The sequence below is a fragment of the Catharus ustulatus genome, chromosome 2 (genome assembly GCF_009819885.2).
Source record: "Catharus ustulatus isolate bCatUst1 chromosome 2, bCatUst1.pri.v2, whole genome shotgun sequence".
Taxonomy (NCBI): Eukaryota; Metazoa; Chordata; class Aves; order Passeriformes; family Turdidae; genus Catharus; species Catharus ustulatus.
This window is the reverse complement of record NC_046222.1, coordinates 1,036,258-1,050,260: the sequence shown is the minus strand read 5'-3', so window position 1 is coordinate 1,050,260 and position 14,003 is coordinate 1,036,258. Positions and strand designations below refer to the sequence as shown.

Below are 14,003 nucleotides of genomic sequence, written 5' to 3'. Positions count from 1 at the left end.
GAATTGTTAAGGAGAAAAATGCAGGCTTTGAAAAAAATAAAACCAGCCCCTATTTTAATGTACTGTCAATTAATGTACTAACAATTAATTGCAGTTAGAATCAGCACATAAAATGCAGAGGAACAGGGATAGATAAAACAAGGTTAGCATTCATTTTGTCAAACAAAAAAAAAGAGCTTGAGAGAAATGCAATGACTTGAGGATGGACCAACCCGGTTATTCCTTCACTTATAGGACAGACAGAAGGAAGAACAATTTGAGGATGCAGAATAATATATCTAAAGATGCAGGAGTGAGCCAAACCAGAGGTCTCCTCTGCTGAGTCAGATCAGGATTTGGGGCAGATTGCTGCATTTTTGCCTGCAAAGGAGCAGCAAGCAGCAAGCAGAACCGGTGGGTGAGCTGTGACCACCCCGCACGGCAGCACTTGGGAATATTTTGTGCAGAGGGGAGGGGATTTTGTCAGAGCATGGGGAAAGGTCCCTGCTTACCTGCTGACATGGCCATGGTGGTGCCAGCGACCATGCCCATGGCCACGCCGTTGGTGCGGGGCGCGGCCACCGGGGCCGGGTAGATGGCCGAGGGGATGCTGTTGGGCTGCACCACCGTGGTGTGGTGGATGACGTGGGGCTGGGCAGCGTACACGGGCTGGGTGTAATAAGCTCCCTGTTGGAAAAGGGGAAAAAAAAAATCCTACCATCATTCCAGGTTCTTTTGCAACCTGAGGATTGTGAAATTCAAGCGCTGCCAAAGGGCTGTGGGGGCTGGTGGTTCCCATGGGTGAGCTTCTGTGCCTGGAGAGCTGAACCTGTGGATATGTGGAATGGATGAGGAGGGAATTAACAGAGTCAATCCACCCAGAACAAACCATGCTGCCTCCTTGTGATGGGATGAAACAGGACACAAACAACTGCTGGTGTAGAAAAGGAACAATGGATTGCAAAAAGAACAAGGCTCTTGGATGATGCCAAGGTGCTTGGGTCCAGGAATTGTGTCATCTTCTGGAGTTTCCAACAGGGCTCCAAAATCCAGGCTGCCAAGAATCACAGGGTTTTAAACAAGGGGAGAAGGATGCATGGAAATAAAAGGAGGCAACAGAAAAAGCTTCACATGCAAAGTAATGAAGGGCCTGAAATGAGGGAGAGAACTGCTGTCCCCAGGACAGGCAGCAACACTGTCAGCACCTGCAAACCAGGCATAGGAGGAAAGAAAACAAGGATTTGAATGAGCAAAAGGGAGATTTTACTATGCATTAATGAAAGGCATTAGGGAACATGTGAAGGTCTGGATTAAGGGGAGAAGGAGGTGCAGGGGAACTATTCCATCACTGCTGGGAAAGTTGGTTATTCAAGATAAAAGAGGAGAAGAAAAGCCAGGGAAGTTGTAGGGCCACATTGCTCTGAGAAGCTCAGGGTTTTCAGTGGGAAGGGATATCAGGGGGACACTGGCAGCTCCATCCTACCTGGGTGTACAGGTTCTGCTGTGGGTAGGCACTTCTGATGGGGTACATCGCGGTTTGGTAGGGGTTCGGAGACGGCGAGTAGGGAGGAGGGGCGTTGTTACTCTGGGTCGGCGGCACCTTGTAGGGAGTCCCCGCAGTGTACCCTGCCAGAGACAAGAGGGGTCCCAGTCAGGGCCTGGAATGGCTGCTCAGGGCTGCCAGGAGGGCTGGCAGAAACCACCCCGTGAGCAAATGGGCACCAATCACCAAGGGTGGGCTCCCTGAAGTGTGGGATTTCAAGCCTCATATCCCACATCATCCTCCAAGCACTGATACAGCGCAAAGAACACACTTTTAGGAGCTTTTAGGAACTCCCAAACAGCATCTCACCCCCTCCTGATCACCGCAGATTGGAAAAATAGGTGTTAATTAACAAGGGGAATAGCTGTGACTCTTTTCCTCACTCACATTAGCAGGAGAGCAACCGTCTTTGAATGAGGAGTGGAAAAGGTCTGAAATATTGATCAGTGCAGAAGTGCTGCCTCCTCCATCAGGACTCCTCCAGGAACCCAACGTCACCCACAGACCAACCAGCCTCCTGTTTCTCCACCTAATGGATTTTTTTTCTCTATTCCAAACTCCTTTTTTCAAACAAAGACCTCAGAGGCTGCCAGTTCTCAGCATCCCACTTCATTTCTGAGGGGTGTCTAGAGCTGTGGACCTGCTCAAAGCTGTGTGGTTTCACCACTTTCAATACCAAGACTTGCAGTTGTTTCCTGATTGATGAATCACGGACAATTTATCTCCTATATTAAAAAGGTATTAAAGATAATAACCCAGGCAGATGTAATCTGCTGTGTTTATAAACTGGGGAAAAAACAGAACAACCTGCAGGTAAAACAATGTGAAATCAAGGTTTAATGACACAAGATGATGGAGGCTCCTCTCTGTCTGGCAGATAATTTTAAAACCTAATTATGACTAACACCTTATTAGGATTAGGCTGGTGTGGCCCGTGCTGCTGCCGCTTTGTGGTTCAGCAGCAGCAAGCCTTTAAGCTCCAGCTTCTATTAAAATTGCTGATTAAATCCCTCATGTCACTCGAGAAATCTCAGCCTTATTGATCCTGCAGCTCACAAGAGCCCTGGATTGCACAGAAATGTTTTTCTATAAAAGGCTGCTTGGGGGGGAAAAGAGCTCAGTGGGGAATTTTGTGTTGCCATCGCCGCTTGTTTCCAGGATTCACGACAAGCAGGATTCCTCAGCTGGGCAAGGAACTGACTGATGTCCACATCCTCTGCCTCCCTCAGGTGAGACCCCACCTGCAGAGCTGCCCCAGCCCCGGGGCCAGCAGCAGAAGGACGTGGAGCTGCTGGAGCCAGTCCAGAGGAGGGCACAGAGCTGCTCCAAGGGCTGGACTGTGCCTGGTATTCAGCCCCTACCCCAAGGAATGGTAGGGACATCCCTTTTCCAGGAGAAAGTCTCCCAAAGGACTTTTAAAAATTTATTTTTAATAACTCTCTTCATCCAAAAAAATAATAAAATCATATTACTTCCTCTCACCTTGCTGTGTAATTGATTTAATAGGAGAAAGGAGTCTGGAGTAGCTGGAAGGTGAGGAACACTCTGACCCCATGCCACTCATGCCCCAGATTTAGCAGGGAACAGTAAGGCAGGGGCCAGAGGACACTCCACATACCAGGGAAAGCATCCCAGGGTTTATCAGGGAGCTTATCAGCCCTCCTGGAGGCACTACTTATCCTCTTCAGGGATGAGATGACAAGGCTGCACTGGAAAAGCCTGTTTGACTGCAATCATAAACAGCATCTCCTCCCCCTGCTCCTGCTCAGCCAGCCTGGGTCACAAGGTGGGAGTTTCAACCATGTTCCTTGAAAATCAGGCTTTATTTTGGAATTCTTTCAATTTTAAGGGAATGGGGAATAATGTCCCTTTGGAGATAAACAGCTGCTCCCAGGAATCAAACACTCAGCTAAGAGAGAGGTTTTACCTTCTCCTGCAGGAGCAGCAGGAGAGTCAGTGCTCTCCTTCTCATGATCCTTCATGGTTTTAATCCATCAAAGCCAGGTTGGATGGGGCTTGGAGCACCCTGGTCTAGTGCAAAGCCCCCATGGGAGTTGGAACAAGATGCTCTTTAAGTCCCTCCCAAGCCAAACCAGTCTTCAATTGTGTGATCCCAAATAACCCTGTCCACAAATCAACCCCCAGCAGGGGAGGCAAACAAGCACAAACCACCCCAGTCAAAGCCCAGAAGGAGAGGTTTATTTACTGAATGCTGCAGAAGAAGCCTGGTAGGTTCTGTTCTCCGTGCCGGTGTCCACCGGGAGGTGGAAGGTGCCCTCGGTGGCACAGGACGAGGAGGTCTGGGGCCAGGCCTGCTTCATCAGAAGTGTGGCTGGAGTGGAGACAGAGAACAGCTGTCACACAGAGCACTGAGAGACAACTCCCCACTCTCATGCCACATTGGAATCACCTTGCTAATCTCTTCCCCAGAAGTTCCTACCCCCATGGAAGGGACATCACACCTTGGTCAGTGTTTGGAAATCTTCCTGGAGTCCCAAGGCTGAGAAAAGATCTTTCACACCCTCCACATCTGCTCAGAGTCTGGATTAACCCTCTCTTAAGGCACAGCTGCAAATCTGGGGTGTCACAGGGCTGGAGGTGGGGAATGAGGGACTGGGGAGGTTCAGGAGGAATTGAAACCTGCTCCTCCCTCCTCCTCCTCCAACAGAAAACCAGGAGCTTTGTGGGAAGGCAGAGATTCAGGCCCCATTTCTCCTCCACTCAGTCACTGATCATTTTCTGCTCCAAGTCTCTGCCCTCTCCCAAAGGTCTGGGAGTTATTAAGGATTTCCAGGCTGCCTTGCTTTATTTTCCATGGTAGGCTGCACTCAGGAACATCACACCAGAGAGCAACTCCCAGTGCTGCGACAGAAACATTCCTTCACTTGTGCTTTTATTCAGAATCAGATTCATTTTTGCCTCTGGATTTCACAGAGGTTTTAATCTCTGAGACTGATGAGACAATTCATTCCAATGTTACACGAATCCTTCCTCTGTGCTTTTCCCTCTCCACATTAAACCTGCCACAAAATCAAGGCAATTTGGGTTGGAGATGGCTGGGACTGCCATAGCTCTGTGTGTTCTTTATTAAATCACAGATCCTCGGAGAATCCATCACTTAAAACTACACAAAAGGTGGATCAAGGAGGCTTCCAGGAACATCCATGCCTCCTGGTCCTTTGCAATAATCCACAGGGATCACAATCCAGCCATGGCTATCTAATATAATTTAAGGGTTACCTCCAGCCAGAGCCTTATGGATTTTGGTTTATCCCCTCACCCAAATATAAATAAAATAAAAAGTTTTTATTAATTATCAGTTTAATCCCTGGCAAATCAACCAGTGGGAACTGAGCAAACAATGTGAGCTGTGGGTCTCTGCAGCACTGGATCTGCTCTGTTTTCCTGACAGGATCTTTAGACAAGGTGGGAATGTTCAGGACATATTTTAAGTGGAAAAGACAAAAATATGAACCCTTTCAAACCATTGTAGGATATCTTGCTTCCCTCTGACAACCTAATTTGTGATGGATGCAGCCTCCAGCCCTGAATGAAGTTTGCAATAAGCTTAATTCCCCAGTGAGGCACTGCAGGATATTCACCTCTCCAGACCCCAAAACACCCCTGAGGGGACTCCCTGGTGTCCCCAAAGGGTCGGGGATGCCTCTAGAGGGTGGCTCAGAGCACTGCTGATGCTCCAAGGAGCTTTTCCTCCAGGCAGGATCCAGAAGCAGGAATGGGGGATCAGGGTCTTCGTCCTGTGCCATGACATTCCCACACAGATCCCCAATTTCTGATCTCAGTTCTGCTCTGTGAGGGCACTGCTGCAAAGCCATTACCTCTGCCCTGCATTATTAATCAACACAGCTCCAGCCTCAGCCAGCCTCCACGAGCAGAGTGTGTGTCCTACTTTCAGGAAAATAAAAAGGGAGGCTTTAATGAAGGAAGTTAAAACAAAACAACCACGAGGAAGACAGAATGCCTGCGAGGGAACATGCACAGGCTTAATGAAGACATACATAATTTTATTTTTTTTTAATTGTGTCTCTGCAGCAGAGTGATTTTAGATGCTCATTTGTGCATACTTAAAAGGGATTCTTTAAGAACAGTGTCCTAAAAAACCTGAGTGTGCAATACTGGTGTTTTGCCTTGTGTCTCTCCCTCTAAAAACTGTGGGAAAATGCAGCAGAAAAATCACACAAGGCAGGAACTAGAAGTGGAATGGAACGGAATTGACAGAATCACAGAACATCCTGAGCTGGGAGGGATCAACAAGCATCATCATGCCCTTGCTTGTAGGGCTCCTTGGAATAATCTGGGGAATAATTTAATACCTTTTGGGCTCAAACATTAGCAAATATCCACTAGAAACCTGGCACTGGGAGAGGGAGAAATCAAGACTGGCTCCAGTTGCCATTTCCCTTTCCTCACTGGAGGACTGCACCAAAGGGACTCCAGACTTCTCCAAGTTCCTCTCCCTGTTTCCTTCAGATGCTGTTACAAAGTTAGGTCACAACACCATTTAATTTCCCATGTGGATCCCAGGATTGTGGGAACCACAAGGTGAAGAGAAGAGCATGAGCATGGCTGACTTGCAGTGAAGCATCAGGGAGTGTTTGGAGAACAGCAAGGACAAAAGAGGGTGGGATTTCAAAACTGGAATTATCTTTGCTCAGGGGTTGACTTTGCATGGAATCCAGCAAAATTCATGAGGTCTGAGGCAAGAGACATCTGAGAGTGAGCAGGATGTAGCTCCCAGCCTGGGAGCTTTGGAACAGGACCTTGTCCATGGGTGGGATGTTCAGGAGCAGTAATTCTACTGGGAACATGCAGCATCTCTTTCTTTTTTAGACTCAATGTCTAAAATCCCTTAAAAACATATTCAGAATGAGTCTGCTGTTTCAGAAGTCCAAGATTTTAACCCCCAAGCTGATTCCCAGTGTGTCTGAAGGACACCAGGAGCACATTCCTCTCCAGGTTTTTTCCAGCCTCCTGTGTGACAGCAGCTCCTTCAATTTGAGGTAACACTCCCTGTACTGATGAAGGTTTTAACTCAGCCACTGAACCACAGAATTAGCTCAGCCCAATCCCATTTAACACAGTTGAGGATGCTGTCACTCTGTCACATGTCCCCACTGCTGGGAGATTTTATGGCACTTCTTTTCCCTCAGTTAGCTCTCAAAATATTTTATTTTTTACCTCCTGGAAGTCTGCTTTCCATTGAGAAGGGACCACTGGGTGTGGTGCTGGGAGGTCCTGAGCAGCAGGGTCTGCTCCTGCTTCCCAGAGTGGTTAACATGGTTTAATATCCTGCTGTGATAGTAAATTGTATTGATTTCAAGAGCTGTAAAAATTGTTTGTAACAGAAGAACAGAATGGTATGGGTTGGAAAGGACCTTAAAGACAATCCAGTTCCAACCCTGTGCCTTGGGCAGGGACACCTTTACCTAAACCAGATCTTTCCAGCTTGGCCTCAGAATTTATGGGAAACTCCATAAAAGTTTCATCATGTTCATTCCAATTTTAATTTCTGAGTTTTCATCTTCATAGTTTCCTCACTAGTTCAGTGCTTAGCTGTGTTACCCACTGGAAAATTTTTACTCTCCATGCAAAAGCACCTGTCAGCTCTCTGGACACCAGGAGATTTTCAAGATGGAAATTATGAAATGATGACTAAGATGCACAAGAAGCAATAGAGACTCCCCCAGAAATCCCTAGCCTGCAGTGATTTGGGGTTTCCTCTCTCTTGGGTGTTCCCTGGGCCATCTGCCCACTCAGTGGAAGAGCTGCTGCCTGCATGACTGGGGACAAGTGACATTTTATAATATCCAGGCCAAAATGCTGGAATGCCGCAGTATTTACATTCCTGGCTGAGCAGGGAGGACATTGCCAGCCTCTGGCAGGACAAGCTACTAATAAATTTATGGGCTTTTTCTTATCCTATGGAGTTGTTTTCATTTAATTCCTCCATTGTTTTATCCTTCAGGGGAATTTGAGGGTGGCCAGCACAAATCCAGGGGGACAAAAATTGTTTCATGTTCCATCTTAAGGCTTTAACAGGAAGAAATGCAGCTGAAGACCTTATTAAATGCACATAAACCCAAACAAAACACAGCAGATCCCTTCCAGAATCATCCACAATAAACAGCTTTATGGAATATGTGTAAACTGTGATGTGGAGAAGACAAAACCAAAAGATTTTGGCAACAAACCCCTCATTCCTGTTTCATCAGCCTTGGAAAGTGCCTGAGCCTGGGGATCCACTGATTTTATGACAACTGGGAGACTGAAAACTTGGCAATTAAGGGGAGAGAGGGTTTAGCAAGACTGGCACAAAGTCCAGCTTTGTGTTCCTCATGCAAGCAGCTCATCCTGCTGCACATGGAGCTCCAAGGGCAGCCTCATGTGGAAGTGTTAAAATGTTTGTTGAGAAGGTTTTGAGGCGTTTCTCAGGATTTTTACCTGGGGCGTAGCCGGGGCTGCTGGTTGGATACATGTTGGGATTGTAGGCTGGGGCAGCAGTGGGATAGCCTGTTGGATAACCTGAAAGCAGAGAAAAACAGGAATTAGGATTTTATCAGTCAAGCAAGCCCTGAAAAGCAATAAACACCCTGTGTGAGCATAGGAGCCACCAGGGAAAACACAGGTGGATTCTGTGAGAATAGGAAGGACCATGAATGTGCTCCACATGTGACATCATCAACATTTCACCTTCATTCCTGCAGGAAACAAGGATCAGAATGCAGAATGCAGGTGGGCTCACTGTGCTTTGGAGAAAACTGCTGGGAAAATCCATACTCTGAATCCATGAAATTCCACACTCATGGAATTCAGATACAAACCCCACCGGCACAGCGACACTGGAAAGGTTTTCCTGGGCTGTGTGGCAGCACTTTGGAGAGCTCAGCACTTGCATTAAGCAGAGTTTCTTGCTGAAGGGAAGGCAGGGATCCTGCAGGAAAATGTGCCAGCCTTGCATTCACCCATGGCTGCACAAGTGCCATTCCCAGGAGGGAATACCTGCCAGGCCACCTGGAAGGAACACGCTCGGACCCTGCGGAGCCACGCTGGGTTTAATGGGCACTTCAGGGAAGGTTGCAGAGCATCCTCAGCCTGCATCAGCCTCACTCTGAGAGGTCACAGGGAGTTCAGAGCAATTGTGTGATGGAAGTGGGGGGCTGGAAATCATGGCACACTCCTGTGCAGGTGTGCAGCATCCAACTTCACTGGAAATTCCTGTCCTCTGTGGAGACCACAGACACAGCCTCTGCACCTTGCTCTGCTCCTTTCCCACGGAATCACACAATGTCCTGACCTGGAAGGACCCACAGGATCATCCAGTCCAACCCCTGGCCCTGCAGACACCCCAACAATCCCACCCTGGGCACCCCTGGCAGCACTGTCCAAACACTCCTGGAGCTCTGTGCCTGTTCCCTGGGGAGCCTGGGCAGTGCCCAGCACCCTCCAATATCCAAAAAAATCCTCCCTGGCACAGCCCCAGCCCTTCCCTGGGGTCCTGTCACTGGTCACCATTTACTTTTAATTTCCTTCACTTCCTTGCAAGTTTTCCCTACTGAAAAGAGTAAAACCTGAGTAACTCCATCCTCTTAGGTGCTGCTGAGTGCATCCCCCTGGCAGAGAGAAGGGGACACGTTAATCCTGCCTTGCTGGTGAACAATTTGGCTTTGCTGTCACCACCCAGTTTATCTGTGTGTCCTCTTGGCCATCATCCCAGAGCAGAGCCAATGGAATGACCCTTGGAGAGGGTTTCCACGCCAAGCCCCACTGATCCTGGCTGTTGGCTGCCAGCAAAGGCTGGAAGGAGGTAATTACCAGTGGATTTACATCCATCTTTTTCAATATTTTATTTTATTAAATAAAATCGAGCATGGGTTGGTACTCCCCTCTTTTGAGCACCAAAAGAGCCACAGCACAGTTCCCCCTCCCATGCCCCAAATCCCACTGCTCCCAAACCCTGGCACCACTGACTTCTGTGGCAAAATGTTGAGGTTCATTTGAATAAATCTAATTCAACAATCATGACCACTGTACTGGAATAAATGACTGGATGTTCTACCCTCTCATTTTCATCAGTGATATATTTGGCTTCTAAATCAGGTTAATTAAAAATTGCTGTAGTTAATGTTGGATAAGCAGCAGTTTAACAGATTTTTTTTTTTAGGCTACACAGAACTATGTTGTCATACCCAGGAATATCTAAAGCCTTTCATCAATCAAGAAGCTCCTCAGAAAGTTAGTTGCAGATGCAGAGATTGCAAGCAGAGCATTAATGATGAGGATCTTAAATCAGAAATATCCCTTCCCTCCAGTCCATTAGAAGATAACCATGTATTTTCCAGGACATTCACTGCTCCACACTCTTCCTGTTTTCCTCCTGACAATCTGGCCAGGTGTGTAAACCTCCTTAAGGAACAGTCCTTAGTCACCAGCCATGACAAACACAGCCCTGTGGGGTCACAAATGTTTCACCTGTGCCCTCTGAGGTGCCACCAGCACTCGCCCACTGTCAAATTCAGGGAAAAAAACCTCCTTTACTCAGCCCAAACTTTGCAACATTGGGGTTGTATGTTTAAAAAAGATCCTGGAATAAGTCAAACCACAGGAAAAGTGTGGCTTTGGGGAAGATTTTCCATCCAGACGAATACTGAAGGATTTATTTCAGGCAGATGGAGGCCACTGTGTATTTATAGAATCACCAAATTGTTTCACTTGGAAAAGACCTTCAGCACCATCAGGTCCAGCACTGCCAAGGCCACCACTAACCCATGTCCCCAAGTGCCACATCCACACCTATTTTAAAACCCTCCAGGGCTGGGGACTCAACTGGTCCTTCTCCTTTTTTTTTGGGTTTAGTTTCTGCTTGGCAGGACTCTTCCTTGCCGTGGTATCTTTTGTGAAGGTGAGTTATGGCTGGGCTTGGATTCATTTCGGCTCAAATAAATACGATTTCTATCAAGGAAGCTTTAATAGCTTTGGATGCAAAAAGAAGCCCTGCTCTGCACTGTCTTCCACTCTGATCTCATAAACTTTGATAAGTGCTGACCTCCAGCAAGAAAACTTGTCCTTTCTATTTTAAGGCAAAGCAGAGATGGGAAAGGTACAGGAAAATTAATGTGGTTTGCTCCTTTTTTTGGACACAGTGAAAAATAAGAAAGTAGCAGAATCTGGGGCAATTTGTGCCAGAAGAAACATGCCTGGAAATTCCCAGCACTCAGAATCCAGCAGGTTTAAAAATACATGAGACATTTTTTATTTAGCAGGGCCTGTTATGATTGGACAAAGGGAAAGGTTTCAAACTGAAGGAGGGTTGATTTAGGTTAGATTTGAGGAAGACATTTCTTACAATGAGGGTGATAAAACATTGGCATGGGGTGCCCAGAGAAGCTGTGGCTGCCCCTGGATCCCTGGAAGTGCCCAAGGCCAGGCTGGACAGGGCTTGGAGCAGCCTGGGATGGTGGAATGTGTCCCTGCCCATGGCAGGGGTGGGATGGGATGACCTTTAAAAAATCTCTTCTGACTCAAAACTAGTCCATAATCCTGTATATTTTTTATATTTTATTGGTTTTGAGCCTTTAGGATTTCTTTGTCAGCTCTTCTTCATCCCCCAAATGATCCCAAATCAGGTCCCACATGGAAGCAAAAGCTGTGGTGCCCCATGATGTGTACCCCATTCCCTTGGGTACAAATCAAAGCCTGGATCCAACAAGCAGGAATGATCTCAGGAGAGGTGACAACACCAAAGCACCTGGCATCCTGCTCTGATTTTCCCCCTGGAAAACCTGAGAGATCTCCTGTGAATTCCTGTTCCTGCTGCTGACAATGCTCCCCTCCTGCCACGTCTGTCCTGCCTTGTCACCTTGAATGAAAAATAACAGCAAGAGGCACAAACCCACTTGACATGCAAATGTCAGGAACAGAAAAAAATCCTTTCCTTATCTATCCTTTACTTTCTATGGATCTGCACATGACAGGACTCTGCTGGGCTTGAGGCCTTGCAGTGGTGCAGAAGGAAAGAAAATGAGATGAAAAATATTGAACAAAATTTATTAGATTCCTCATAGAAGAAATCCAAAGTTGTTTTGTGGCTTATTTTAATTTAATATCATCTCCACAATCAATAGGAGTAAGAAAGGCAGTGTTCATTTAATCTCCTCCCCAAGGAAAACATGCAGCACTCCAGCTCTGGAAAGCACTGGCTGAGCTGCTTTAAAAATTACCACACAATAACTGTGCAAAGCAAAAAGCACACGGGGCTGCATCAAGCAGGCATTTAAAAGCCATCTTTAATTTTTCATGTATCAAAATTGCCTAAATAACACCCAAGCAATGACAATACACAAGTGCTAAGGCTCTGAAGGTTCCCTTGAAATTCTTGAAAGAGAATTTGCTTCTCCTTGGCTACAGAGCCCATGCTTTGGTCCATGTCTCAGCCTCCCACCCACGGGGAGTTGTCACAACACTGAATTCCAGAAGGTGCCATTCCACTTTTTCAAGAGTAGTTTCATTGACCATTATCTGATCAAGGCCTTAATTGCTACAAGCAGCTGACATTAATTTACAAGACAAAATATTCTCCTTCATTCTTTTCCTCCAGGAGTCTCAAGCAGTGCAGACTCCTGAAAGTGGCCGTGCCACAAGGATTTTTACAGGGACAGATGATAAAGTCCCTTATCTAAGGGCAGGACAAAGCACTGTAAAACCACACTTCAACTCCTTGAACTGCCAAGGACTCCAGCTCCACATCTGCTGCAATTGAGAGCTCACTAACCAGCAGCACTCCCTGGAAGGAAAGGCCAGGCAGCCACACAAACCTGTCCCTCTTGTGGCGTTCATTGCCCCCAGGTGGGTGAATAGGAGATGATTTGCTGCCCATGTCTGAATCCACGGGGATGTGGTGTTGGGGACATGGGCAGTGGTGGCCTTGGCAGTCCTGGGGAAATGGCTGGGCTCAGAGGGCTTTTCCAACCTGATTCTGTGAATCTGCTTTACCAATCCTCCCTCTAAACCCCGTTAGCCACTGTCCACCCCTTTGTTTCTGCTGAGTGACAGCTCTGAAGCTGCAGCAGCCCCAGGAACATTTCTGCTTTATGATCACCTCCTCGGGTCAGCCAGATGGAGCCAAAGCATTTTCCCCTGCAAAAAAACACTTTCATGTTCTATTTTAAGCCCATCCAGCATTTCTCATTCTTTATTGCCCAGCACTCAGAAACTCTTCAAAAACAGGATTTACAAGCACCTTCTCAGGACAAAAACGTGAGAAACTTCATGCCTTCAACTACATGCAGCTGTAAATCCATTCCTTTAGAGCGACTGGGAATTTATTCCTGCAGAAAATCACACGTTGGGAAATGAATGTGCGGATTTGGTACTTGAGGAATTACCCCAGAAGCGAGAAATGAGAGAGCAGACACCATGCAGGCTCCCTGGCACAGCTCCACCAGCCAGGCTTGCAGCAAAGGCTCTTGAACGTGGATTGCTGGGAGCAGTGACACCGGAATGAATGTGCTTGGTGATGTGATGGAGAGGGGACACAGGGAAAAGAGCTGAGAAGGACATCTGGCGACTCATTCTGCACGGGAAACCAGCCTCCAGCATTTCCAAAAGGACCTGCAGCAGGGGTGCCATCAAAGCTTGCTCTCCCACACCATGAGCCAATCTCATTTCAGAAGGATCTTCCCAGCCTGCCTGGCTCCTCACACAGCTGCCTTTTGGGCAGCTGTGCCCAGGGAATATCCCTTGGCACATGGGATTTAGGGAGGTGAACTCTGAGCAGCTTCCTGCACAGGGCATTGCCAGACCTTCCCTGCTCAGGGTGGGAACTGTTTAAAACATCTCTGGGTGAATCCTGCTCTGCCAGCCCAGGGCAGGAAGGACAGGATAACTTTTCCTTTCTTCCCTCATCACACTGATCCATTTCCATGGCACGTTCTACCCAAACCTCTCCTTGGACAAGCACCTGGATGCTGCAGGAGCCCAGGGGCTGGAGCAGGTTTCATTTCCCACTGATCATCCCACATAAGCACAGCCACCCCATCACTCACTCGCCGCCTTGCCATGAAACTATTCCAGCCCACTCATGCTAAATGGATGTAAAAATAGAGGAAAAGCTAAAAGCAAGGGTGGGACTGTTCTGAACAGCAAGTTAATGGATGGTTGAGAATCCAGCATTTCTGAAGGCTCTGAGAATAATAAATACATTTGTTCCCATGAAAAAGTGCCACCCCCTTATTACTGTTTCAAGCCTCATCAGCCCAAGAGTGGAGCAGTCAAATGAATGTGGATGAACCAGACACAGCAACGGCTTTAAAAAAAGATCTGCTCTCACATTTGACAATCTCGCTCCTGGAGACCTTTTACAGTTGATCCTTTTTCCCCTGAAGGGTCCTTCCCTTTATATAAACAGCAACTATTTCCTGCTCATTACCCAGAGCCATGCAAAACCAACCTTCCCCTATCCCAG

The 14,003-nt window shown here is 47.3% G+C and overlaps 1 protein-coding gene across 1 annotated transcript in view; it reads right to left on the bottom strand.

Moving 5' to 3' along the window:
• FAM168A (family with sequence similarity 168 member A) overlaps positions 1-14,003 on the bottom strand; it is a 116,865-nt gene that overhangs the window by 6,225 nt on the left and 96,637 nt on the right. The window contains exons 5-8 of the mRNA XM_033052592.2: positions 7,985-8,065; positions 3,729-3,854; positions 1,463-1,605; positions 492-666 (exon numbers count right to left, since the gene is read on the bottom strand). Of these exons, the coding sequence (XP_032908483.1) occupies positions 492-666; positions 1,463-1,605; positions 3,729-3,854; positions 7,985-8,065 (525 nt within the window). The remainder of the gene's footprint in view (positions 1-491; positions 667-1,462; positions 1,606-3,728; positions 3,855-7,984; positions 8,066-14,003) is intronic.